This window comes from Drosophila persimilis, unplaced genomic scaffold (genome assembly GCF_003286085.1).
Source record: "Drosophila persimilis strain 14011-0111.01,24,50 unplaced genomic scaffold, DperRS2 tig00000191-arrow-pilon, whole genome shotgun sequence".
Lineage (NCBI taxonomy): Eukaryota > Metazoa > Arthropoda > Insecta > Diptera > Drosophilidae > Drosophila > Drosophila persimilis.
Window position 1 is genome coordinate 14,222,884 of NW_020825298.1, and position 25,059 is coordinate 14,247,942.

Genomic DNA, 25,059 nt, shown 5'->3' on the forward strand with positions numbered 1-25,059 from the left:
GGATTTTGTATTTTTCTGTGGAAAGTTGTTGTTGTTGTTGATATCGCGAGTCAACTTACATTTTTAATAATTATAAATTAAAAATTATACATTTTTTCATTGTATTTTTAAGTGTAAACTTATCTGCCTACTGCACTAAATATATGTATGATCGCGTTATTAACAACATTTTCTGCTTGTTAGATTTAAACTCTTGGGGGGAGGTGGTTCTTTATGCTAGTTTTTTGTTTTGTTTTTTAAATCGAAAAAATTTTTCTCTTGGGGCGGAAACAAAAACATACAAAGAAAGCGTTTCTTTTTTCTGCTTACAAGGCGCCACGCGTTCCTATTGGAAGATTGTTGTTAATATTAAAGTATTAATATTAATATTATTGATGCTTTTGCTTGCAAAACGTTTGAACGAAAAATATACAAAAGTAAAAGCAGGGAAACTCCAAAATTAAATATTATGGGTTATATTTAAAAATATATAATGATAATATTTAAATTAAAAAACTCAACGGCGCGCGCATTGTACACAAAAATTCAAAGGCGAACACAAAAAAGTGAAATTAAATTAACAAAAACTATGAATAGCAGGTAATGGTATCATATCATATCATAAAAATAATAATATTAATATTAATAGAACGTTTAACGAACGTGAAAAAATGGGTCTCGATTATACAAAAACAAAATCGCGATTCTGCATTTTACAAGAGTGTATGTTGGTGTTGGTGTTGGTGTGTGTGTGTGTGTACTTTCGCTTACATTTTAATTCTTGTAATTATAAATGTTTGTTTTCTTGTTATCTTTTTTCGTGGGTTTCTGCAATTGTTTCTCTTTGTTGTGTGTGTGTGTGTGGATGTGTGTTTTACGTTTTCGGATGCCTAATTATAGCAATAATTAGTAAATATGTACTACAAAAACTATCTCATTTCAAGTGACTTTTACTAAACTTAGTAAATGGGGTGTGTGTAGTGTATTGTAGTAGTAGTAGTAGTAGTAGTACTAGTTCTTTCTCATTAAATCATGCGTAAAACACAAAACGGCTGTTGCTTGCAAATCCAATATCTTCCTTTTTCTATCATCTAGATGATCCTCTCTCTACCGCGCCGATTGCACTGCCCGCTGCTTGCCCGTCGTCGCCATCGTCGTCGTTGTCGCTCCCATTCCATGATTACTACTACTACTACTGCTCACCGCCACGGTGACGGTCTTCGTGCAGCGTATACAAATGTAATCGTCGTCGGCCTTGATCTGGCTGCGATTGAGACCCACACAGTACATGTGAAACCACTCGTTGCACCCCCCGTCGCACTGCACCCAGTCCACCTCCCGTCCCGTCGGCTTGTGGCAGTTCTCCGCCCTGCATTCCTCCTCGTCATCCTCCTGCGCTGCCTGTTGGTTGCGCTGGGCGTGCTTCTTCTGACCGCCACCTCCACCGCCACCACCCGTTGGGGTTGCTGTCGGTGTCGTTGCCTGTGTTCCACTAGGAGTGCTCGTGCTGTTGTTGTTGGTGTTGCTATTGGTGTTGTTGGTGTTGCTGCTGTTGCTATTGTTGTTGTTGTTGTTGTTGCTACTGTTGTTATTGGTGGAAGTGCGCTTACGTTTCTTGTGCGCCGAACCAGGCGTGGCTGTGGGCGTGGGTGTGGTCGAACCGCTGCCTACTCCAGCCGCAATGGGCGATATATTTGAGTTGGTATTGCCGCCATTCGCCTGCTTATTTTCTGCATCGGCATCCGCTCCAGGTGTCGTTGCCGCCGCCGCTGCTGCGGGCGTCGTCTTGGCGTCACTCTTACGATTGGCAGCCGCTCCTCCGCCTGCGTTCTTCTTGCTGGGCGTCTGCTTGGGCGTGTTCTGTTTCTTTCGAGGTACAGCCGCATTGCCGCTGGCATCATTCGAACGCCTCTTCTTGTTGCGTCCGTTGTTGGGAGTGTTTGTTGCCGTCGTGCTGCTATTATTGCTGTTGCTGTTGGGACTGTTCTGTACCAGGAGGCTGTCGTTGGAGTCCTCGGCGCCGGAGTGAATGCTGGAGGATGTGGGCGGCAGAGATGTCGGTTGCTGTCGCTGGCGCTGCAAGTACTGCGCCACACGGCTATTGGCTTCCGCTTGCAGCATTGTCGGCGGCATGGTCTCCAGTATGCGCCACAGCTCGAGCGTCTCGTCGAGTGAGACCTCGAGGAGATCCCCCTCCATCATTAGATCTAGTAGATTCTCAATTTCGCTATCGGACAGCAGCTTGAGGAGATCGGTATTTGATTCGGTGTTCGTTGCAGGGCGGGGCAGCTCATCCTCATCGTTACTAAAGCCGTCCTCGACGATCCGTAGACGGCACTCGTCATCATCGTCATCATCATCGGCATCCGACTCTGTGGACCCGCTGGCCTCCTTGGCCATGCTGCCACGACGACGGGGCTTGCGCGGACTGTTGATGTTGCCCACAACACCTCCACCGATGCCACCACCCTCCGAGCGACGCTTTTGCTGTTGAGCAAGGATCGCCTCCTGGGCCGCACTCACATCGGGGCTGCTGAGCGCCTTGCGGGCCCTGTCCTGCCAGTTCATGGCACGCTCCGCCAAACAACGCAAAGCCTCATCCTCTGGCAGACGGATAGGCAACTGCTGCAGCTGGACGAGCAGTGGAAGGATGGTCTCCAGGCGTGGCCGCTTCGAGCGCACACAGCTGGGGCACAGCCACTTGGGCCGATTCGTGGGCGGCACCATTCCGGCGCCTCCACCTCCTCCTCCTCCTCCATTCAGCAAGCCGTTCTGACTCGATGCCGACGGTGGCGGTGGCACACAGTCCTCGTGGAACCAATCGCGGCACAACTGACAATTGTACATGAGGCCACGGAACTCGGCTTTGCACAGACAGAACATGTCCCGCAGGGGGTTCTTGGTCATGTTCTGTCGCCGCAGGTCGCGCATATCAAGCAGCTCCTGCTCCTCGGCATGCTTGAAACTGTCGACAATCTCCGCCGGATTCTTCTCCTTCAGAAAGTCATCCTGTAACAGGGATTTTTTAAAGCAATCTAAATCAAAGAATACTTTCGACGACTCTACCTGGAAGCGCGGCTTGAGATCCGAGTCAATGTTGATGGCATCCGACCGAGGCATCAGCACCTCGAGCAACGTATAGAAGGTGCCCTTCTTCAGAAATGCGCACGCAGTATTATCCTTCCACTGATTGGCGCTGTACAGATGGCCCTGCATGCGGCTGAGCTCCTCCAACTGGATGGGTATATTCAGCCCCCGCTCAATCATATTCTCCAGCGTGTGACAGTAGGTGACATGATTGTTCTGCTGTAGCTGTTCCACGGCCCGCAGCCACTCCCTCGCTTTGCGCAGGGCGTCCTTCAGCAGACTGTGGGATGGAACCTGGCCGCTAATCTCGCTAGCGGACTTTAAGAACTGCTCAATTTCCGCCAGTTCGTGCTGTTGCGTTAATCTGCGGAAGTACTTGGCCGCCTGCGATTCCCACGATTCTATGTCCGCCCCGATCTGCTGCAGCTTGCGCATCTCCTTGTCCACATAGGGATCTGTGGGATCCAAATCTGCCGCTGCCATATGCAGGAGGTTCTTTACATCCTGATACGTCAGCTTGGAGCTGGTCTCCCTCAATCCCTGCGAGCGTTTGTACCACTTGCACTGTTTCAGACGCTTCTGGAGGAGATCCAGCTGCTGCAATTCAATCCTCAGGGAGCTGCCCTCACTGATCAGAGTCTCCAGTTCGTTCTCCTCGAGCGCTTCCAGCGTTAGCTGCAGCTGCGCCTCCGCACGGTCCACAAATTGCTTGCCCAAAACGAGCAGCTCCCGCACCGAGGTCCCCTCGTCGATGATGCAGCACAGATTATCAATTTCCTGGACAAACAGCTCGAGCTCTTCCATAGTCAGCTTGTATTGGGCTGCTTCCTGGTTGTGATCCGACCGAGTGCGTACCTGAAGAATCAGAGGAGCAGTACCTAGGGTTTGAGAGGGTCCATCTGCAGAAAGAGGATCTATATTTCTTACCTTATTGATGCCCAGTTGCTGGATGACTGTGACGCATTTCTCTGCTTCGATGGCCGCTGCATTCAGGCGATCAATCAGCAACGAAGATGGAAACTTTTTGGTCTCCGCCTCCTTGCACAGATCCTGGAGCTCGGTGAGTGTCACCGAGGTGGGTGTGTGCGCATCCACAATGTCCCGGCAACGCGACAGCCAACGCTCAAAGCTGTGCGCCTTGACTTTTAGTTTTTGCAGCATCAGTGGCATCTCATCGAGGGTGTAGCGATAGATGAGTGTATGCTTCTCCGGGGCACAGCCACAGAGGACGGTGTAGTGGCGCAGACAAACAATCAGCTTGTCGTTGCACTCGCAGGCCACTGCCGAAAGGAAACACGTGGTGTTGCACTCCTGACAGTGCCGCTCGTCATCGTTAACCAGCTCGAAAGCGCGACGCTCGGCACGCGTTACGCCCCACTCCAGTAGGGACTTGCGCAGCTTCTTTTCGGTGTCCACCATTTCGGCCATGTCGATGTAACAGGCGGTGGCTATCCCGAACGTCAGTTTGGCCGGCTCCAAGGCCATTTTGCACACCAGCTCGTCGTGGGAGAAGACACAGAAGCGACGCAGCATGGAATAATGATTGACACATTCACGGCCCATCTTTAGCCAATCGGCGGGCGCAAAATTAACCGCCTCGGCAAAGTTATAGCCCTGATTGAAGCCCGCATGATAGGCCCGCGGAAAGGTGATGACAAACTCGCCGGCATGCTGATCGGTGCGAAAGACCGGCACCCTGTTGTTCATCAATATATTCGGGTTCATGATCGTCACCAGCTGGTGGAGCAGATCGGGCTGGGAGGAGAACAGCTCGGGGGCTGCCCGCTTCATGGTCTCCTCAAATTGTTCGGCACAAGAGCCGGGCACGCCGTACCAGGTCTTCGGCTCGCCCCAGTGCAAATAATTGATGGAATAACTCCAGTGGTCCTCGTTGTGCCAGCAGAAGGCGGCAAAGCACATGCCCACATACATCCAGGGGGCATTCATGCCACTAATATCAGCATTGATGTGCCCCAAAATAGAATCCTCGAGCAGCGGCAGATTGTTCAGATTCCAGCTGGACTCGGCATACTCCTGATCCCCCGGCAACAAATACAGCGAGCTCTTGGTGGGGAAACCCGAACCGTGATCCATTGTATGCAAATCGGCGCCATACTCGACGGTCACATCCTCATCGATCGAGGAGACAATGCGCCAGAATTCACGCTCCACCGACTCGGTGGGCACCAAATGCACTGGCTTGCGGAAGTACTCCTGCTTGAACTGATCCGCCATCTGGCCAAACTGCTGCAGCGTGTACTCCCTTTCGGCCTGCTCAAAGCCAAAGGCCTCCTGGGGCTTGCTCACCTCCTCAACGACACAGCGCGGACAAAGCCATTCACCTGATAAATGAAATGGGATTAGTAATCGCTGCAATAAGTGGTAGGGGGTTGTTGTCTTACCTTTGGGTATGCTGGTCAAGGGCGGCAGCAGACAGAACGTGTGGTAGCTGTCGTCGCAGCCATCGCACAGAAGCATCGACTCTTCCACATCTCCGCGATTGCAGATGTGGCAAATGTACTTCATCAGTGGATCAATGAGTGGCGGTGCTGCCGGCGTTGGTTCGTTGTTGGTCTTCTTGGCGCCGCCGCGGCCAGCCGGAGTGCCGCCAGCAACAGGAGTGCCACTGCCTTGCACGGCATTGAAACTGCTCAGAAGATCGCGTTTGAAATCCTCCTTTGTCTCTGTTTTGATGACCACACCACCCGGACACCCATCCTTGCCACCGGATGCGGCGCCTGTTAAGCCGCAGCTGGCAGTAGAGTTGCCAAAACGCTTGGAGCGGCGTGTGTTCGTCTCGTTGGGCGGCGCGATCTGCTGACGGGTGGCTATCTCGTGGGCCTTGTACTCGGTGCCCCCATCTTCGAGCTTCACGGGAGTGGGTGTGCCGCTGCCTGTTGCTGCGGCAGCGGCTGCAGCAGGGCCCAGAACCTTGCCCGAGGTATACACTTCGAAGGGATGGAGAATGCGCTCGTAGTGGCTCTTGAGGGTGGCTCCAACACTCTTGCTGGATGGATATTGCATACGATTGGCCACCTTTGCCCACTTGCGATCCTTGGTGGTCTGCTCCATGCCACCCTCCTCGTGGACAATGCGATGGAGGGTGTACAGGTCGAGGGCCTTGCGCTCGACCATCGGGATCTTGAGGGAGGAGCCTTGCAGCTCCCAAAACTTTGCGATTTGATCCAGGAAATTAAGCTTGACCCTGGTCTTGGCCTCCAGCTCGTTCAGCCGCTGGACACGCGGCACAAAACGCAGCTTGTCCACATCCACGGCAAACGGTGGCGACCATGTCGACGGCGGCTGGATCTTGGCAATGCCACATTTCTCTGCTATCGAACGAATTTTGCTGATGTAGGCCAGCGGATTCTTGAATTCCTCAACCGTGGGCCGAAACACGGGGCACTCGGGCGGCGTATCAAAGTGGAACTCCTCGTTCTTGCCCTGATCAAACTTATTGGTGCTGTGCGGCTGCGTGTGCACCGTCTTCTTGTGCACTGTGGGCGTGGGATGGGGACAACTGTTGTGGTACTTCCTGCTCGCCGATACACTGCTGCTGGCATGATTCATGGGAACGCTCGGCATGGGACGCTCCGATGCCGCAGCCGGTGATGGGCCATGGCCACTGGCGGCCGAAGAAGCAGCAGCTGGAGTTGAGGGTTCATCGATTGGATTGGATTTCTTGCCGGATTCACTGCCGCTCGCCGGACCATTGCCCGTGGAGTTGCGTGTGCGAAGACGACGAGCCGGTGTGGCGGTTCCATTCGAGGAGGATGTGTTGCCCGTTCCACCGACGCCGCCGCCGCCACTGCTGCTACTGTTGCCACCGCCGCCGGAGCTGGCGGCCGTTGTATTGTCCGCCTCGCTTTTGGCGGACATCGCTTTAATCTGATTTCAGTGTAAAATTATTACGCTCGTCTCTGAAAAAGGCAAGTTGACGAATAAGCACAGTTATAGTTAAAGAATTCGTTCAATATCTGAGATTTAACTTTAAAACGATTTTAGATGGGACTCTAGTTTTGCTGTTATATCTTATTTTCTATTATTTTTTGTTCTGGGGTTGAACATCCATTTTCCTTTCCCGCAACGTTTGATTGATATGGCAACTCTGTGGCAGTGTCTTTTCAACTGTTTTTTCTTTCATTTACAACTATATTTTACACACACACACTCGCACACCTTTTGTCAGAGATACACACTCACACAGTGGTTGAAATTGGCATTTACTGTAAGTATTTTCGAATAATAAACAAACACTTTTGGACTGCACCTTTGTCCTTGTATTGATCGAATTTGCAGTCACTAAAAATCTTTCATTATGACCTGTGACCCACTGTATGTACATCAAGCATCATAGACGCACACAGTCACGGTTACATAGGCACATATATGTACTCAACCCTCGCCACGCCAGCGACAGCGGCAGGTAAACAAATATTTACGGACGACAGGGCAAGTGCATTTTCGTTATAGCACCGTTATTACCACTCTACTCCCTCTAATGTTAGTCGTAAAATCCGAACCAGTGTTGTCAAATGTTAGCTGATCGACGAATATGATAGGTAAATTGGAAGGGTGAGACGAGACGAGACGAGTCGCTCTGACGTTCGATGACAGCCTTCATTTTGTTGTTACTTATCTCCATCCCTCGCCAGACTTCGAGGGATTAGCAAAAAGGGGCGGAGAGGGGGAGCATTCAACAGCGATTGAGCAGCAAAATACTGAATTTGTTGCATACAAAAGTGGAGCACCAGCACCAGCCCCCCAACACAAACATAACACCCCCTCCGCGACACGGGCACGGGGGCGGCATGTGTGTATGTATAACAGAGCGACCGACAAACTTACAAATTCAATATGCCTTTACATGTAAATGTACATGGATGTAGATGAAATGTATTATTGCAAAAACAAACATACACCCCGTCAGGACATATATAAATATACAGACTATATAGTACATACATACACATATACATATATGTATGCTTTTCGCTAGGTGAAAGTAAATCTTGGCGAAATTGGAAATGGCTCTGACGAAATTATAAAACGGAAATGAAGCCATATTGAAAAACGTCAGCTTGCTTGTCTTCCAAGTTCCGGTTAAGGTTTTCAGTTTGCTGAATTTCATTTTATTACTAGACAAAAGGAAGCCGCCGCGAGTCGTCAACGAGCTTTGGCTTTGCTTTGGTGGTTGTTGTAACATACAAACACAGAGGCACACACACAAATGTGGGGCGCTTGTCATGCCGCACCGCACCACCCAGCAGCCGCGTCAGTAGCAGCACATGCGAAAAAAGGGAGTAAAAGTGGGTGGGGGAGTAGAGTCGATCAGGAAGACCCGTCTCGCCTGCCGCCTCTCCCCCCCCTCAAACACTCTCCTAGAGAGATGAGCGGCGAGTACCGTTTTTTGTGTATCAAGTGAGCAAAGTACATTGGCAGCGACTGCGACGTAGGCAGCGACGTCGCATGATGCGTTTTGTTTTTGTTGGGGCGAGGTGGAGGGGGAAGGTTTCCCCCTATTTAAAAATTATTTTAATTAATATTGGAGAATATTAATTGCTGGCCTTTTGGGCCAGAACCTCTAGAGTTTCGCACAAGCAGTTGGCCGCAAGTGGAGTCTGTTTTTTCTGGTTTATTGATCGTGTGGATTGGTTGGGTTAGACAAAAGTAAAGCCTAAGCCGAAAGCTTCTTTTATATAATTTCCATTTTCAGCCTCACAGACACACACACATCCACGCACTCAGCTTACACAGGCATAGACAGCCGTATGTGGATATATACAGGTATACAATTATATACACACACCGTTGCGTTTTCTCTATACATAAATATGTATGATTTTTTTTTCTTTTTTAGCGAAATTAGCTCTAAAAATCTTGTTACTTTTTCCACGGCACACACACACACGCACGCACGGGCGCACTCTTACACTCGCTCAATAATTAATTGCAGCTCAAGAGACCGTGTTGCCAACACCAACACCAAAAACAGTAACAACAATCGTCGACGTTGTGATTTTACGCATTTGCTCTGCCATATTGCACATTAGAGGCAGAAGGAAAGAAAAAGAGTTGGGTTCGTTTAAAAGTAAATGCAGCACTGTACTTTTCAAAAGTTTAATTCTAACTTTACATTAGTTACTAGACAAATTCTGTGTATCTTCTCCGCACAATTAGCGGCATTATCTTAACTTTTCCAAGCGTGTGGGATCACAATATTTCATTTCCTTTTTTCTTTTTTTTGCTATGATGGCGACCACGGCAGCGACGCAACGCACTTTACAGCGCTGTCGGGCCGCTGCTGCTAGCGTATGTATGTATGTAATTCATGCGCCAGATACGCGATTCACATAATTTTGCTCGCTTGACTTTTACACTATCCGCCACGCAACTGTTTTTGTTCTTTGCGACCTGGCAGAATCGTACCATTGTTATATTAGAAGAATTTTCACTTTTAACTACAAATTTTTCGGCCGTCAACTGCGCTGCCAGCACGAAGAGCACACACATGCAAACATTTTTCTTTGATTAAATGCGGGGGGTTGTTCGCCCTAAGGGCCATTACAGGGCTTATAATATCAACTTTTCTTACATTTTTCGATGAACTTCCTTCATGTATATCGACTGTATCAAGTTAGTGTATGCATTTTATTCGCTTTACGTTGCTAATTAAACATTTTCAGCCATCAGTAAATCTCAAAAACTCACGCACGCACACACACTTAAGCACTTGCACAGGCTGGGGAAAAACTCACAGTCGTCATAAATAGGTAGCAATAACCGCGCACGCTTGGCAAAAAGAGCTGAATGTTCCATAAAACCACCGAGCACAGCACAGCACTTGCAAACTTGACTAAATATGTATTTATTTTTTTTAATTCCTCTTGCGTTCTGCGTTTTTTCCTCCTGCTACATGTGTCCAGTGTGACGGCACCGTCCGTCCCTCAGAAATATACCTTCTTATTTACAAAATATACCTTAAATATACCGACGGAAAAGCGAACTTAACCCACTGTCAATTTCGAAAGGTGAACAGATTGAGGTAAACCGCTAAAAATAATACTGAATGTAAATTCTTCTTGTAGACCAATCCTTTCTCTTTCGTTTCAACAAAAATTACCAAGATATCTTTCACCTTAATTGCACTAAAATTGTATCAAGTTTCAATATTTTCCAGGAGTGTATTTTAATACGCAATGTTTTACAATGGGTTAATCGTTCTGAGTCCATGATCGGAAATCATAATTCACGATTTTGCTGTTCGATTTAATATTACTAGGTAGCTAGAACTCTCATCTCTGAACACCTAATTTTGTCCGATTCATCAATCAAATTCCTACAGGACTGACTATTGGAATAAAGGATTGGATGTCCAAAAACTGTAATTCACTGCGAAAACGTAACCAATGACTGATAAGAAGAAATCGAAAAAACTTTAATCGTGGATATATTAAAAATTTAAAATTGGTCCAATCGACAAAAAGGTGGCACAAAAACAACAAACAGATCTGCTGCCTTTTTTAAGGGAGTCCAAGGAGTAATGTTTATTGTACATAATGTAATGTTCTATTATAGTCATAAAATTAGCAAATTTATGAATTTACGACTGTGGAAATTTCTCATATCAGACCAAAACTTTGTTATTGAATGCTCATCAGCTGTTTTGATGGTGTTTCAAATCTGTTAAAAATTCACTGCCAGGATGTGCTCAGTCCGCAGAAGGGTTAAGTAAGTTTTTTCCATCCGCATATTTACAGTATATTTCGGTATATTTCTGAGGGTCAGAGCGTATATTTGCTCGACAGGTCGGCGGTCACACTGTTCTCCAGCTTTCAGTAAATAAGTGAAAATCGCGTTTTTGGTTTTTGTTTTAGTCATAGTCATTAAAATTAGTGTACAAATCAAGTTTAAATCATTCCGAAGATGCCTGCAGTGCGCAAATATCGACGCGAGACAAGCGAAATAAGCTGCTGCCTCAAATACCTGCTCTTCACGAGTAATGTTTTCATATGGATGGCTGCTCTTATGGTGTTGGCCGTTGGCATCTGGGCTTGGAGCGAGAAAGACATGTTTCGCAACATTGCAAAGCTGAGTTTCATAGCCTTGGATCCGGCCTTTGTGTTGATTATATTGGGAGGCATTACCTTCCTTCTCGGCTTCATGGGCAGCGTGGGCGCTTTGCGGGAAAATACTTGTCTCTTGGCGGCGGTGGGTATGCGAATTGTTTCCACGAAGCTCATAAATTTCAAAATATTTTCTCTCCGCAGTATGCCATTTTTCTGAGTATCTTGCTCATAGCTGAGATTGGGTTCTGTGCGTTGGCATTTGTGCTCAAGGACAAGGGCTGGGTAAGCCTTTTTCTAATCAAGATAAAATGATTTTAATCGTTTTCCACATTCCAGATCAAAGACCAAGCCACTGAGGGGCTCAAGGCCTTCATACGGCATTATCGTGAAGACGCCGATCAGCAGAATCTCATCGATTGGATACAAGAGGACTGGTTGCAGTGCTGCGGCATTGATGGGCCCAAGGACTGGGACAGCAACAACTATTTCAATTGCTCGTCCATTGCCATTGGCAGCCGAGAGGCCTGCGGGGTGCCCTTCTCCTGTTGCCGTCGTCGGCCCCAAGAGCTTATTAAAAACAAGCAATGTGGCTATGATGTGCGAAAGGAGGGATATGTAAGTGGTTTTACGTTTAGGTTTACTGATAATGTATTTTATAATCATCCATAAATTATACATCTGTGCAAGCAGCCTGTGGATAGGAATATACATGAGCGTGGCTGTTTGCGCGCTGGCGAGGATTGGTTGGAGGCACATCTTATAAGTGTGGCAGCGGCCTGCGTTGGTCTGCTGATGCTGCAGGTGCTGAGAGATTAGAACACCTAGTGAAAATATTCTTTGCATTAGTTGATTTTATTTATGATCTACCTTATATTCTCTATTGTGTTCCATAATTTATTTGATTTCCATTTAATTCTTTGCCAGGGCATGGAGCTGTCCAAAATAATATATGAAAAGGGCTGCGTTCAGGCTGGTGAAGAATGGATGGAGCATAATTTGATTATCATTTCCACGGCTGTCATTGCGGTCATGTTTTTCCAGGTTTTAATTTGAATTTACTTACGCTTTTGCTCGTTTGTTTTTTGCTTTGATTTCTTCCATTGAAAATTTATTAATATGAAGTTTCCTTTTCAGATCTTGGGTATTTGTTTTGCTCAGAACTTGCGTGCCGACATTTATACCCAAAAATCGAAATGGCACTGACAAATGGCCCTCGCTGCCCCCACAGCACTTTAGAGCATAGCTCGCAAACAACGGTCAACACTTTTTCCCTTTGCTGTGTGGTCACTGACGAAACAGAAAAAAAAACTCGGCCAAACGGTTTCTCACTGAGCAGAACACAGCTGAGCAGAAACTGATTTGATCGGACCTTTTCTTTCTTCTTCGAAAGTGTCAACCGTTATTTGAGAGGTCTGCTTTAGAGAAAAAAAGAAAGGAGGAGGAATACGAGGAGTACATCTAATACAAGGCAGAAAAACACTACAAATACTCATCTACGCTTCGGTTAGTTAACTATACTATAAATACCTTATACTATCTACCCATATGTGTCTGTACTCGTATACACGAGTATACCTATAGCTAGCTATGTATGTGTCTAACTAAAACGCAAACGCATTCCGTCTTCGTGTGTGGGACATGATCTAACGAATAGTGTTGTGTTGCTCACGAGTGAGGGAACAAAGAAGAGTTGTTCGCTTAAGTGAGCAACTGAACATGTTCCTTCAAAACTCTTGCTCACTTGTTCATTTTTGCTCACTTGTTCTCTGCTCCTCAAAGGGCATTTTGCGTTATGACAGTTGTTGCTCATATTTGCTTTTATTTCACATTTTTTGTATTACCGGCAAACTGTTCAATCTTTTGAAAATTCAGTATATCCCTAATTCGAATATTCGATACTTCGAAAGTATAGTGCAATTTGGAATCACTGGATTTTTTTTTAGTTATAAATGTTTGATTCAAATTGAAATGTAACGTATTTTATTTGTGCCAAAATCTCTGGTGCTAAGGGTGCATGAACAGTGAACAAGAGAACAAGTGTGCAACTGAGCAATCTAAGTGCGCGAGTGAGCATGTGAGCAATATGAGTTAGTTGACTCACTTACTAAAAAAGATCAAGTGAACATTTTCACCAAAATGAGCAATGTTTACCCAACACTACTAACAAACAACATTAACTAGGTTGCCAAATTTTTGCTGTTTTTAAGTCGGCTTTCTCTTTGCCCAAAATCAAACTAAATGGAGAAACAAAAAAAAAAAACAAAAGTAAAATCAATGCAAAACATTTTAAAGACATTTTCTATACATTTTTACAAATTAAAGTAAACGAGGAGGAGGATATTTTTACTCGAAATGCAGCTGTGATATATTTTTAATGAATGTATAGAGAGAGAAAAACACAACAGAAATTATATGCAACAATTTTCCAACCAACAAAAAGTTAAAACAAAACGAAACACATTCCTAAACTGAAGAAACGCTACAACCTAGCACAAACAACAAAAATATCTATTATGAATGCAACACTATAATAATTATTTTTGTAAAAGAATACGCACAGATAGAAATATTACAAAAGAAAGAATAACACACATACCATGTAGCTTGCTTTTCTCATTTCAAAAAGAGCTTAAACTAAAAGAAACAGAAAAAAACTATAACAAAAAGTAAGCTATATGTATATTTTTGCAAGAAGCGCAAACTGAAACTTGATGTTAAACTACTCTCGTAAATTGTCTTGAGATCAGTTTGTGGTTTATTTATGATGAAGCGCACTCCTAACTTTTGTACTCTAAGACTCTAAAAAAGAGCACAAAAAGTATTCGTTCTTGTACCTTGAATGAAAAATCACTACACGAGTTGTGTTCTTCAATGATCCTGATTCCGAACTATATTTCCATTAGATAGGAGCTCATTTAGCCAAGGCTTTATCCTACATAAGTATGTCCTGAACACTGCCCTGAACAACAACAGAAACAACTGTATTATTTACCCTCTGAAGGTCCATTACTGATTTGTCCGACGTATTACACAGATCAGTATTAAAGCTATAGGGTATTTGATCAAATATTTTATTAAAAATGGAAACCCTCAAGTCACTGCCCTAGAAACCAGCCTTTTTGCTTTACTCGATATTGAATCTCAATCGTATTTTCAAGCCACATTCAGAATGGATCTTCTTCCTCTTAGAATCTCCCAATTATCTAAAGAGTTCTCTTAAAAGAAAGCACAAAGACATTAATTGATTTAATGCTTAAATTGCATAGAGAACTCTTAATCTCCGTTTGCCAATGATAAATCCCATTAACAATTAGGAATCTATCAAAATTTAAGCGAACAAAGTATCAAAGTATACAAAAAAACGAAAAATATTACAATTAAAATAGGATAATAATGGTAAAGGAAAAAGTCAATTGAAAACGAGCTGAAAAATAAAATGCAAGTCAGTCAAGCTCATTAACAAAACAATTTATTTAAATATAGAATTTATCAATTATAAATTTAAAATAAGAACAAATTAGCAAATATATATAAAAAGCTTAACAAAGGTTGTTGATGCAAAAGATCAATCAAAAATGCGCTTCAAAAAGGAGTTTTTTTTTAATAGTAAATACGTACTTTCTTAACGGAAATTGGACAAAGATCTACCTGTCTTTTAGTGACATAATATCATATTATAACCTGCTTTTTGGTTATTTTTCTTTCCTAAATTATGATAAAAATGCGATATCGAATGTTCTAAGTTTCATAAAACCATTTATTCAACTGCAGTACCTATATCTATCAGTAATATAATTATAATAGGATCTATCCTTTAAGGGAACGTCACTTGAGAGGCACATCTCCCGACTGTCCATCCAATTGAGCAACCGCATCAAATTGCACAGCGGGTAGATCCTCACCATTTGCGGTCTTGTTCGTCCGCTGATACTCCAGAATCACCAAAGAGTTGTTTCCCACCTTGAGGATCTCGTTGGGTACGTAGAGTGTGACCTGGGGACCCGCCACGGGCCAGTACCGGCCCAGATTGAAGCCATTCACATAGGCCACGCCCTTGCCCCAGCCAGCCATGTTTAGGTAGGTGTCTCCGACCTCCTCCACCATGAGGCTGCCCGTATAGAGGATGGGTCCATTACGCAGGATTCGTTGCCTGGCCAAGAATGCATCCAGTGCTCGTTCTCCGCTTTTCTTCCGCCAGGCCTCTACGGTCACCTCTTCGAGGGGAAATGCAGTGCTCTTCCAGTTCTCTAGCGGGAGATAGCCGCCATTGTGCAGCTGGAGACTCACTTCACCGAAAATACCCTTTGTGTCGTTGGAGATGTAGAAGTTGACGCGTCCCTGATTCTCCACCAGTAGCTGGAGCGTGCTGCCCCATCCTTTGCTCAATGGCAGGGAATATATTTGCGCGTCCCTGGACAGTGTTCCTACCAGCTCTTGATCCACAAAGACATGGGCACGATCGTTGATCTGGTCCACCTTCAGGAGAGCCGGATCGAGGTCAATGCTGGGCAGCTCTGTCTCGTACAGCACCAGACCGGAGTACAGATCGAGTTCCTCAAAGGATTTTGGTTTTGTTGACTCCACAGGGTCGCCCTTGGCCAGGGCAGATCGTCCTTCTGCAGAGAGAAGGGCCAGCGAGGGCGTCACTTCCACCTTGCCGTAGGCCAAACGCTTGGCGGGATTGAGCGTGATCTCGGGCAGTGGCAGAAATTCACCAATCACCTGCTTAACCAGGTTGTATTTGCTAGTCACGCCGCCAGCCTCGTCCATCACAGCATCGTAGTCATAGCTGGTGATGTCTGCAGCATAGCCAATACCTCCATCGAGATTGTAGTTAGCTCCGGCAGTGAATCCGAAGTTGGTGCCGCCAAAGAACATGTACAGATTGACGCTGGCATTGTAGCTCAGAATGGTCCTAAAAGGATCAGAAATTAGTTGGATCAACATCCATAAGAAAAGCACTATCACCCACTTCAAGGCATCGGCCACCACTTGACCATCGCGTCGCTGATTCATCTCCTGCCAGTGGGTCAACCATCCTGGATAGAACTCCGAATTGACCAGTGGTCCCGTGGGCTGCAGTTTACGAAGCATTGTCCAGATGTCGTCAATCTCGTGAACTGTTTGCGAAGAAAGTAGAGTGGGGATCACCAGGGATAAACCATTTTAAAGAGGGAGCTTACTTCGATCAATGCCAAAGTCCGTGGTGGCAAAAACATTATCGATCTTGCCGCAGCTCATGCGTTCGTTGGGTATGTCCGTTGTGAAGAGCAGGGCATTCCGATTCACATACTTCTCCGTCTCGTCACGCAGCCAATTCAGGTAGTCCTTATCGCATTCGTAGTCGCCGTACTCGTTCTCAACCTGCACCATAATGATCTTGCCACCGTTGCCGATCAGCAAGTGCTGCAGGCGTGGCATCAATTCTGCATACCATTTACCGACTTCGGCCATGTAATTGCTATCACTAGTTCTCATTTTGATGCTGGGATATTTCTTAAATAGCCAGTGGGGAAGGCCACCCTAAAAATAGCATTATCAATGAACTAATTACTGTGTTTAGATGAAGCGATCCCGGAGATGTACTAACATTATCGCGCTCTGCACAGATATAGGGACCAGGACGCAGTATTATGTAAAAGTCTTCCTCTTGGGCAATCTCTAGAAATTTCACAACATCGGCAATGCCTTCCCAGTTATAGACCCCATCGTGGGGATTGTGGAGCGACCATTCCACATAGCTAGGGGATGGAGAAATGTAGAGTTTTATAATCAAAGAACCCTTCATTTGACCTTATCTATAAGCACATTGTGAAATAGTTGCAAGTACTAACATATCTAATGCGTTAAGACCCGCCGCTCGCATGGTCCGCACTCGACTCCGCCAGGCCCCCGAACAGCACGGAAATATTGAAACGATCCCGAGATGTAGCGAAAGGGTTTACCATTTAACAAGCACGTATTTCCATTATAATAAATAGTAAAACTACCACACTTTCGGCTGATTTTACGTAGGCTTCTCTGTGCCCAAAACAAAGGGAAAACCTTTTGAAACAATTTTCTACACATTTGTATACTGAAAGTTCAGCTTAAAATGTTTATAATCAACTACTTAATCCACTTGTGTATAATGTTTTCGTAGAAATCAAAGATTACTTACGTATCCACTGCATTCAGACCAGATGCTCTCATAGTCCGCAATCGACTCCTCCAGGCCTCGGGCACCGCCCGGAAGTAATGGAACGATCCAGCGACATATCGGAATGGTTCGCCATTCAGCACAAAGCTGTTGGACTCATGGTCGATTGTGAATTTGGGCGGATCCTGACCAAAATATCAAATGCAAAGTAGTAGTTGAGCAATGGGTGAAACTCGAACCCAGTCCAGCCAGCTATTGTCTGTGCGATTTCTTACCTCGCGGACTCCCTCGCTCTCGCTGCCGCCAAGGCCCACACAAAGACCGACGGTGAGGGCGATCACCAAAATAATCACACAGCCGCTCATGGCCATCGTCAGCTTTCGAGTGCAACGACAACTCATGCTCACACCGGTCTCCCAAAAAAAACACGAAACTTTTAAGTTCAATAAAGCCTAGATCAGAGCAAACTTAAAGCTCACGAAGTTCCCTCTCTTTGTTCCACTGAGAAATCAACGACCGGTCTCCAGCTCCGACCAGGGCACAATGTCAAGCGATGTGGTCGGCGCTAATGGGGTTTTGCATGGCCGTATGGTACTTTGGACACACCGCACCCTCCACATATGGATTGATAAAGCTGTTGGTTCGCCACTTGAGAAAAAAACGCTCTGATAAAGCTGCACATTTTCGAGTAATCGTAATTTAAGTTTCCTCGTAGTAATAGCCTCTAACGTTGAAGTGGTTTTTCTCAAGTGTGTGAGATCTATAAAAGTATCCTATCGAATCTGGTTAATGCTACAAAAATAATCTAAATTGTTTTTCGTGTTGGAATCTGGCTAATCGAAATTGTTTTCAATGGAATATTTTACTGATTGTAAAAAGTTTGATTAGTTTGGTTTTACCTATCGTTTGGGAAAGAGCTATAATACTTAAGGAAAATTGTTTATACCCGATACTCAAAATGAGTATTGGGGTATATTAGATTTGTGGTAAAAGTGGATGTGTGTAACGTCCAGAAGGAATCGTTTCCGACCCCATAAAGTATATATATTCTTGATCAGCATCAATAGCCGAGTCGATTGAGCCATGTCTGTCTGTCCGTCTGTCCGTCCGTCCGTCTGTCCGTCCCCTTCAGCGCCTAATGCGCAAAGACTATAGGAGCTAGAGCAACGATGTTTTGGATCCAGACTTCTGTGATATGTCACTGCTACATACCGCCCCCACAAAGCAGAATCATAGATAATGACCATAGATTGCTGAATCAGATCAGATCATTTTTATAGCCAAAAGGAACAAATCAATTTTCAGTGGCTACGCAGCGACCGACGTCACGCTCAGACTGATTTTCTGTCTCTCTCGCACGCACTCTTTGTCGTGTCGTTTAATATTCGCGGCGTCTGCCGGAGGAGAGCCATACTGACTTAGTATCGGGTATAACTGTAGAGTTGCGGTGTCCGCAGCAACTCACAACGTTCCCCCTCGTTCCCCTGTCCAAAACGATTATAAGTTTATGGAACTATATCTTCAAACAGTTTTCTTATATAGTAGATCATATCTCCAATTCAATACGAGCTCGAATTAAAAGTTCCATAATCGATTCCGTTTCAAATCTTTTTTAAAGTGTAACATTATATTCTTTCATTCCATTGCCAAACAACTCCATGCTGAAAAATTAAGTTCAAGGCACTCCGACAACCGATACTGATTATTCGCTTGAGAGTTTTATAATATTTTTCTGTATTTCCATTATATTTCCTGCACTATCACTTATCAAAATTTGCAAAAGCTATGCATTCTTAGTGGGGGGGGTATATGCCTACATATATACCGTTGTTATGTGTGTGTGAGAGTGTATACATGATGGCTTTGATTAATGTATATTGTCCGCTTTATAGTTTATTAAGTTATTTAGTTGAATATAAAGTAAGTACTAGACTTTGGTAGTGTGTTCAGAGTAGAAGATTTTTGCCCTCTTGGAGAGAGTTGCTAATAAATATCGTATATAGTAGGTTTCTATTTTGATTCCACCCTCTCTTCCCGTCGTCGTATATCTAGAGTTTTTTGGCTTAACTAAGGATTAATAAATATTTGAACTGTAACATAAAGTGCTTCTGTGTGTTTCTGCTAAAATTATAAATACAGATATACCCAGGGCTGAGGTAGAGACAGCACGAAATTCAAATTTGCGGAGGGTCTGGAGTCAATTGGAGATAGATAGATAGTAGATTGATTGATTGATCGATAGATAGATCGATAGATAGGTGTATTGTATGATAAAGAGCTGTAGAGCTGGAAGTGTGGGATGACGATCTTTTGATTATAGTAAGTAATTGTATTATCAACTAGAAACTAGAGTCCATATCATATCGTTGCGTTGTTTAATTTTATTTTACTTCTCGGCCATCATGCAGAACTTGTCGGCCATTAGTGTTAGCACCTTTTCCAGCTTTCCATGACGATCCTCGGGCTTGGCCGTGGCCCCACAACTTCCCCAAAGGAATTTCACATGGAATTCAGTTCTGAAATATCGAAAGTTAGAGAAAACCTTATAGAAGATGTATGTAGAACCCACCGAAAAGCATCCGATAAGAGCTCATCCAGCCTAGTGCTGGCATCTTCGAGCATCATTTTGGCATTCTTCCGGTACAGATCCAGGCTCTTGAGGAAGCCACGCGAGGCATCCAAATGTTGGAAATTGATGGACATGCCAAAGTCATCCGCCTTCGATTCCCAGGGAGCAATGCAGGTGTGATATAGAGCCGGACGATCGTCCATATTCGAATGGTTGATGATGTCCATAACCGGACGATCGATGAGCAGAGCATAGAGCAGGACATGGGGAACTGTGGTGTTTGGGGCCTGCGGATTGGAGGCCTCGTTCATGCTGCTCAAAGTGGGGCGCAGCTTGGCCTCAAAGGTAAAGGCGCTGTCCGTGTATTTTTGCCGTAGAATGTGCCAGGCCTGATCGAGTTTTTGGATCTACAAAAGAAGTACAAGTGTTTATCGTTGGACACGCTTCTATTTTATAATCTCTAGAGGACCCACCTGTGGCATGCTTAGTCCCAACATAATGGCACAGAATCCAAATAGGTTCCCCAATGCCGTCTTCGTCTCCACTGCAATCTGTATCCACTTGCTGAGCAGCTGTGCCCGATCCAGATCTGTCTGGCAGGTGAGAATGGTCACGGCCACCATCAACTTGATGCACTGCGTCCGCTCAATGATATCCTCCCTGAAGAGCTTGCCATGCGGCAGTGTCAGCAGCTCCAGTCCCGAACAGCTCAAAAAGTAATCCACCTCATCGTCGGGTTCCTCCAGAAACAGACCGATATCAATGCGGGTTATGTGCTCCGCCAGCAGCTTGGGACCCGTTTCCAAGAGCATCATCTTGAAGGTGTTCAGGGCATCCCCATCCAGCGGTTTGTTCTCGACTGACGGCAGCAGCAGTGTACTGAAGTTCTCAAAGTCAAATTTGCTTCCCTGAAAGAGGAGGATTGCATGAGGATTACTTTTTGTGGGATTAGCTAAATAAAGCACTCACCACTCGCACCTCCTCAATGGCCAATGTGAAGAGATTCTCCTCTGCCGCCATAGCATCGAATTCGGTGAAGCTCTTCAGCGTTCCATTGGACACGGAGTTGCTCATGAATCTTGGATTCTTGATGATCACTCCACGCTGTATGCTCACCTCGCTGCCATCCCCCAGAGCAGAGTCGCCCGATCCATTGCCCGAATCGGAGCCACTTGCCTGGTATGCTAACACTGCGGCCATGGGTTCCTTGCGCGGCTTGGGCGGCGGACTGGGTGGCCGACTGGAATCCGACGGTGTGTCCAGGCTGCAGTTTCTGGCCAAACTCGACATCCTAGCCGCTGCCTGCTGACGCAGTGCCTGGGCTGCTGAAGTACTCGGCCTTGGCAGCGAGTGGGTGGTAAATTTGTTCTCCAAATGCTGCTGCAGATCGCTGGTGGGATTGCATCTGGCTATAGTCTGGAATCGGGCCATCCCATTGCCATTTCCATTTGCATTTCCATTTCCATTGCTGTTGCCATTGGCAGCCTCCTGGAGCTGCAGCTGTTGCTGGTGCTGCTCCTGCAGCTTGTTGATGTTGCTCACGACCATGGCCTGTGCGGGAGTCAGGCTCTGGGAGCGCTGCTGCTTCTTGCAGGGCAGCCGCGGTGGCGGAGGAACTTCGCGTCGTGCTCGTGGTGGCGAGCAGTGTGGACTACCCGGAGACGCCACTGTTTGCTGTTGCTGTTGCTGTTGATGTTGCTGTGGTACCGACTGCTGCTGCTGCTGCTGTTGCTGTGGCACTGACTGCTGCTGGTGCTGCTGCTGTTGCTGGGGATCAAAGCGAAAGACTGCAGAACCACCATTTCCCAGTCCTGTTCCATTGCTGCCCATTGGGGAGTTCAGAGGACTCAATCCCCGTAGACCGGCTAGCATTTGGCTGTGCAGTTGATTACCCACAATCTTGTGGCCATAGAAGGAGAGTGGATACCTCCTGTTGCAAGGATACTGAATGAGAGCTCCTGAGGCGGCGGAGATAGGTTTGCCAGAGCCCACATAGAAGGTGATTAGATCGGGTACCGTGTCAAAGGCATCCTCCTCAAATTGATACTGAACACGCTCGTACACGGTCTCTGGTTGAAGGACCAACTGAAACAGTTAGGAACAGAGTTAGAGGGATATTTTCGTGAATTTCTTAGAACCCACCTTATTTAGCACAAAGTGTAGCACCGCCAGTTTGCTGCGACAACTGAGGACATAGTTATCCGGCTGGGAGGCACAGTCCCTAACCAGAAAGTCGCCCTCGCGTTGGACAATCTCCTCGGCCCTTTGTCGGGGTAGCGGACCGTGGTACCACGCATGGGATCGCAGCTCCCTGGCATCCAAGCTCAGCTCCCACTCGAGGGCCTTCTTCAGGGCTATGGCCTCCTGTTGCTCATTGGGGTTCGGCGAGTTGACGGCAATCGGTGTGGAGGCATTGCTGCCACTATTGTGCTCCATCTCGCTGTCAATGTTGGCGGCGGACCAATGCGGACTGTTGCACTTGGAGCGCGGTCTCAGTTCCTCGTAGCTGAAAATGCAGGAGTGTGTGAGAGAGCGAGTGAATTTCCCTTATTTTGGGTAATTTCTGACTGCCAACGGCCATTCCCCCCATGTGCGGCACTCAAGGGAAATTTGCTCGCACAAGGATTTTTTGGTCCTTGGTATATGTACAACTTTTTGTCTGAAGTTCAAGTGCAAAAAAAATACAAATCGAATTGTAGTAAAACTGTTGTACGCCGGTGGCTTTTCTACTTATTTTCCTGAGTTATCCATACGAAATCTGCATTTTTGATCGGAACTGCTTTTCATTTTTCAAATATCTACCACTTTATTTCTTATCACTCACCTGCTACGCCCATTTTGCTATAAAGCTTTCTAATCAAATCAAATGTTGGAATGGGACACGCCCCAAACTATTTGTTCTGCTGTAATGCAGACGTTTTCTAAAAGTTTAGAACTTTTAAGGACTTTTCAACCATTCAAGAATGTCCGAAACTTTTCATCACAGACTCATCATCTGCCCAACAAAAAAACACTTATTTCTATATTTTCGCGTATCTCTTAACCGTCGTAATCGTCCGAACTCTGCGCCGTTTGAATTTGCTCTGAAAATGTTACGGCCATGTGTCCTCCCCTTCTCGCACACGGGTCGGGTTCGGGTTCGGACTCGGATGTCCTTGCGAGGGTTGTTTCGGTTTGTTTTGGGTTTTGTTTTAAGACAGGAGTTTGCCGCTTCAAGAAAGTTTGGTCTTTTTTATATGGGAAATTCTTGGAGCATGCGCAGAGTTTTTGTTATTGAAATATACGCGTGGATTCACAGCGGTCTCCTCTCGCAAAAAGGGGAAATGCGGGTTCAGCAGGGCAGGGTGGATGGTACGAGTGGGATAACGCATCATTTTGTGGAAGATATTTGAGTTTGAAATGCATCGAGGATATTTGTTTTGGAAGCGCATTAAAGAAGGTAGATAAGCTAGCCAAATTTAGGTATTTTATATATATATAAACCATATTTCCCCTCACTCACATAGTATTTGTGTCATCAAAAGTCAGTTGCTTGAGAACCTTGCCACTTTTGGTGATAATCAGGCCCCGTCCGCTATCGCCACTTCCTGAGATATCGATGGAACTCTCCTCCAGATAAACCAATGGACAGGAATTCTTACGGCGCAGCACTGGGCGAGGCGCACTGCTTGCTTTTGGAAAGAAAAGGCGCATAGCTATAATATCATCTGTCTTTAAAGAACTATTATGGGGACTTACCCTCCAAGTTCATGGATTGCCGTCGTTTGGCCCGCACACCCAACAGACTGTTGATCATCATCTGGCGATGGGCACTGCGAATGCCGCAGCGTTTCAGCTCCTTATCCGTGATGTCCACGACATCTTCCACAGTGCTGTAGGCCTGCAAGTTACCTGAAGAGCAAGGATCAATGAAAATGGTGTTTGGGGCAGGTCAGAGACAGCCAAACCTTCGTACTGCTGCAGCTCCAAGAGATCCAACCACTCGACTATGCTCATCCTGGAGTTGTGGACTATCACTGCGAGATCCTCTCGCCGGCGTGCTGCATTCGAGTACCGAAAGTTCCAAAGGATGCCTTTTAAAGAGTTTCAGAAGATCATAAAGTTCCGAAAGGGGTGCCGTTGATTGTGTCACTTACTACTGCGCCGGCTTGCCACATTCCGAGTCTCAAATGGACGTGGCTGCACATTGCCCATGTTGTGGCTTTTGTAATACCCCGTATGATATAAAAATTCTATTTAAATTGTTTAATTAAGCCGTCACATGGCCACAAGACTCAAAGCACAAGCTGAAATTCAACCGCTCGCTGCGCTTTGCGTCAGAGAACTGAACGTGAGCGAAGCCACAGCATATCATATGAGAAAAAAACTGAATGGAAGTACCCTCCTTACTTAAACCGATGAGTGAATGTTCTTTTTATACTACTTTATATACATTACTTCGCTTAAGAATATACTTTTCGAATCTGAAGCCCTGAATGTTACGCTTTGGAGTCCTTGTAAGATTAAGGATTCTTTCTTGTTCTAAATGACTAACTTAGAAAACCAGGAAAGTTTTAGTATCACCAATTATATTAACGGACCAACTATCCTCCCTTCATCGTATAAATAGATATATTGAGAACTTAATGAGATCGACAAACTCCACCTCCGAATCGCACTACTCTCTTGAAGTGAATCATAAAAACCATAAACTTTGAGTATGAGTAATATTTCAATGTCGTGCATCCACAATTTACTCTCACTGTTTGTCTAATTACTGCTCTCCGAGACACGCTCCTCTCCCCATCTCTGTGCCCTCGCCCCGCGCTTGACCAACTGCCGATCGCGGGGCTTTCATTCAGTTCGTATCGGTTTTATCGTTCTCTTGATTAGAGGTCTCATCGTGTGTCGCCCCGTCTCATATTCTGCTGATCGCAGCGGTATTCCCTTAATTAAATTTTCTGTTTTTGTAGCTGTTGCTGTTGTCTTGTGTGTGGCATATGGCATTGCGTATTATTCTCGTATTATCATTGGATTATGATGAGAGGGTAAAACTTTTGTCTTGTCGCTCTATTCAAATAAATAAACAGATAGATCCCCATATTTACCCAAGCAATTCTAGCTGTGCGTCTGTACTTTAAAGCACTTTAACATTTATTTCATAGTTAAACATTATATAAATATTTTAAATATCATAAATTAATTAATTTAAAATAAATTATATTTTTTAATAATTT

The 25,059-nt window shown here is 45.5% G+C and overlaps 4 protein-coding genes across 7 annotated transcripts in view; 1 reads left to right on the plus strand and 3 right to left on the minus strand.

The window, feature by feature from the left end:
• Positions 1-469: 469 nt before the first annotated feature.
• LOC6589743 (lysine-specific demethylase lid) lies at positions 470-9,952 on the minus strand. Its single transcript, XM_026989176.1, has 5 exons — positions 9,662-9,952; positions 5,469-6,986; positions 3,994-5,408; positions 3,046-3,921; positions 470-2,988 (listed from the first exon to the last, which is right to left on the minus strand). The coding sequence occupies exons 2-5, from the start codon at positions 6,943-6,945 to the stop codon at positions 1,087-1,089; spliced, it is 5,670 nt and encodes a 1,889-aa protein (XP_026844977.1). The 5' UTR covers positions 6,946-6,986; positions 9,662-9,952; the 3' UTR covers positions 470-1,086.
• A 986-nt stretch (positions 9,953-10,938) lies between these two features.
• The window catches only part of LOC6589742 (tetraspanin-17), a 28,719-nt gene continuing 14,598 nt past the window's right edge, over positions 10,939-25,059 (plus strand). For 2 of the 4 annotated variants that reach the window (XR_003408829.1, XR_003408828.1), the window contains exons 1-5: positions 10,940-11,277; positions 11,337-11,417; positions 11,472-11,750; positions 12,060-12,176; positions 12,270-12,638. Coding sequence is in view for 2 of the 4 variants with exons in the window: in XM_002014204.2 (XP_002014240.2) it covers positions 10,993-11,277; positions 11,337-11,417; positions 11,472-11,750; positions 11,826-11,936; positions 12,060-12,176; positions 12,270-12,338 (942 nt within the window). In the remaining 2 variants the exon portion in view is untranslated. Of the gene's footprint in view, positions 11,278-11,336; positions 11,418-11,471; positions 11,751-11,825; positions 11,937-12,059; positions 12,177-12,269; positions 13,276-25,059 lie in introns of those variants that run through there. The other 2 variants (XM_002014204.2, XM_026989214.1) reach the window with 2 other exon arrangements.
• Positions 14,870-17,794, minus strand: LOC6589741 (beta-galactosidase). The gene is made up of 6 exons (XM_002014203.2): positions 17,550-17,794; positions 17,296-17,459; positions 16,726-16,876; positions 16,319-16,658; positions 16,108-16,255; positions 14,870-16,050 (listed from the first exon to the last, which is right to left on the minus strand). The coding sequence occupies exons 1-6, from the start codon at positions 17,673-17,675 to the stop codon at positions 14,961-14,963; spliced, it is 2,019 nt and encodes a 672-aa protein (XP_002014239.1). The 5' UTR covers positions 17,676-17,794; the 3' UTR covers positions 14,870-14,960.
• LOC6589740 (breast cancer anti-estrogen resistance protein 3 homolog) lies at positions 19,638-24,232 on the minus strand. The gene is made up of 10 exons (XM_002014202.2): positions 23,980-24,232; positions 23,791-23,916; positions 23,582-23,734; positions 23,346-23,514; positions 21,986-22,349; positions 21,584-21,928; positions 20,813-21,517; positions 20,317-20,751; positions 19,844-20,250; positions 19,638-19,790 (listed from the first exon to the last, which is right to left on the minus strand). The coding sequence occupies exons 1-10, from the start codon at positions 24,035-24,037 to the stop codon at positions 19,661-19,663; spliced, it is 2,892 nt and encodes a 963-aa protein (XP_002014238.1). The 5' UTR covers positions 24,038-24,232; the 3' UTR covers positions 19,638-19,660.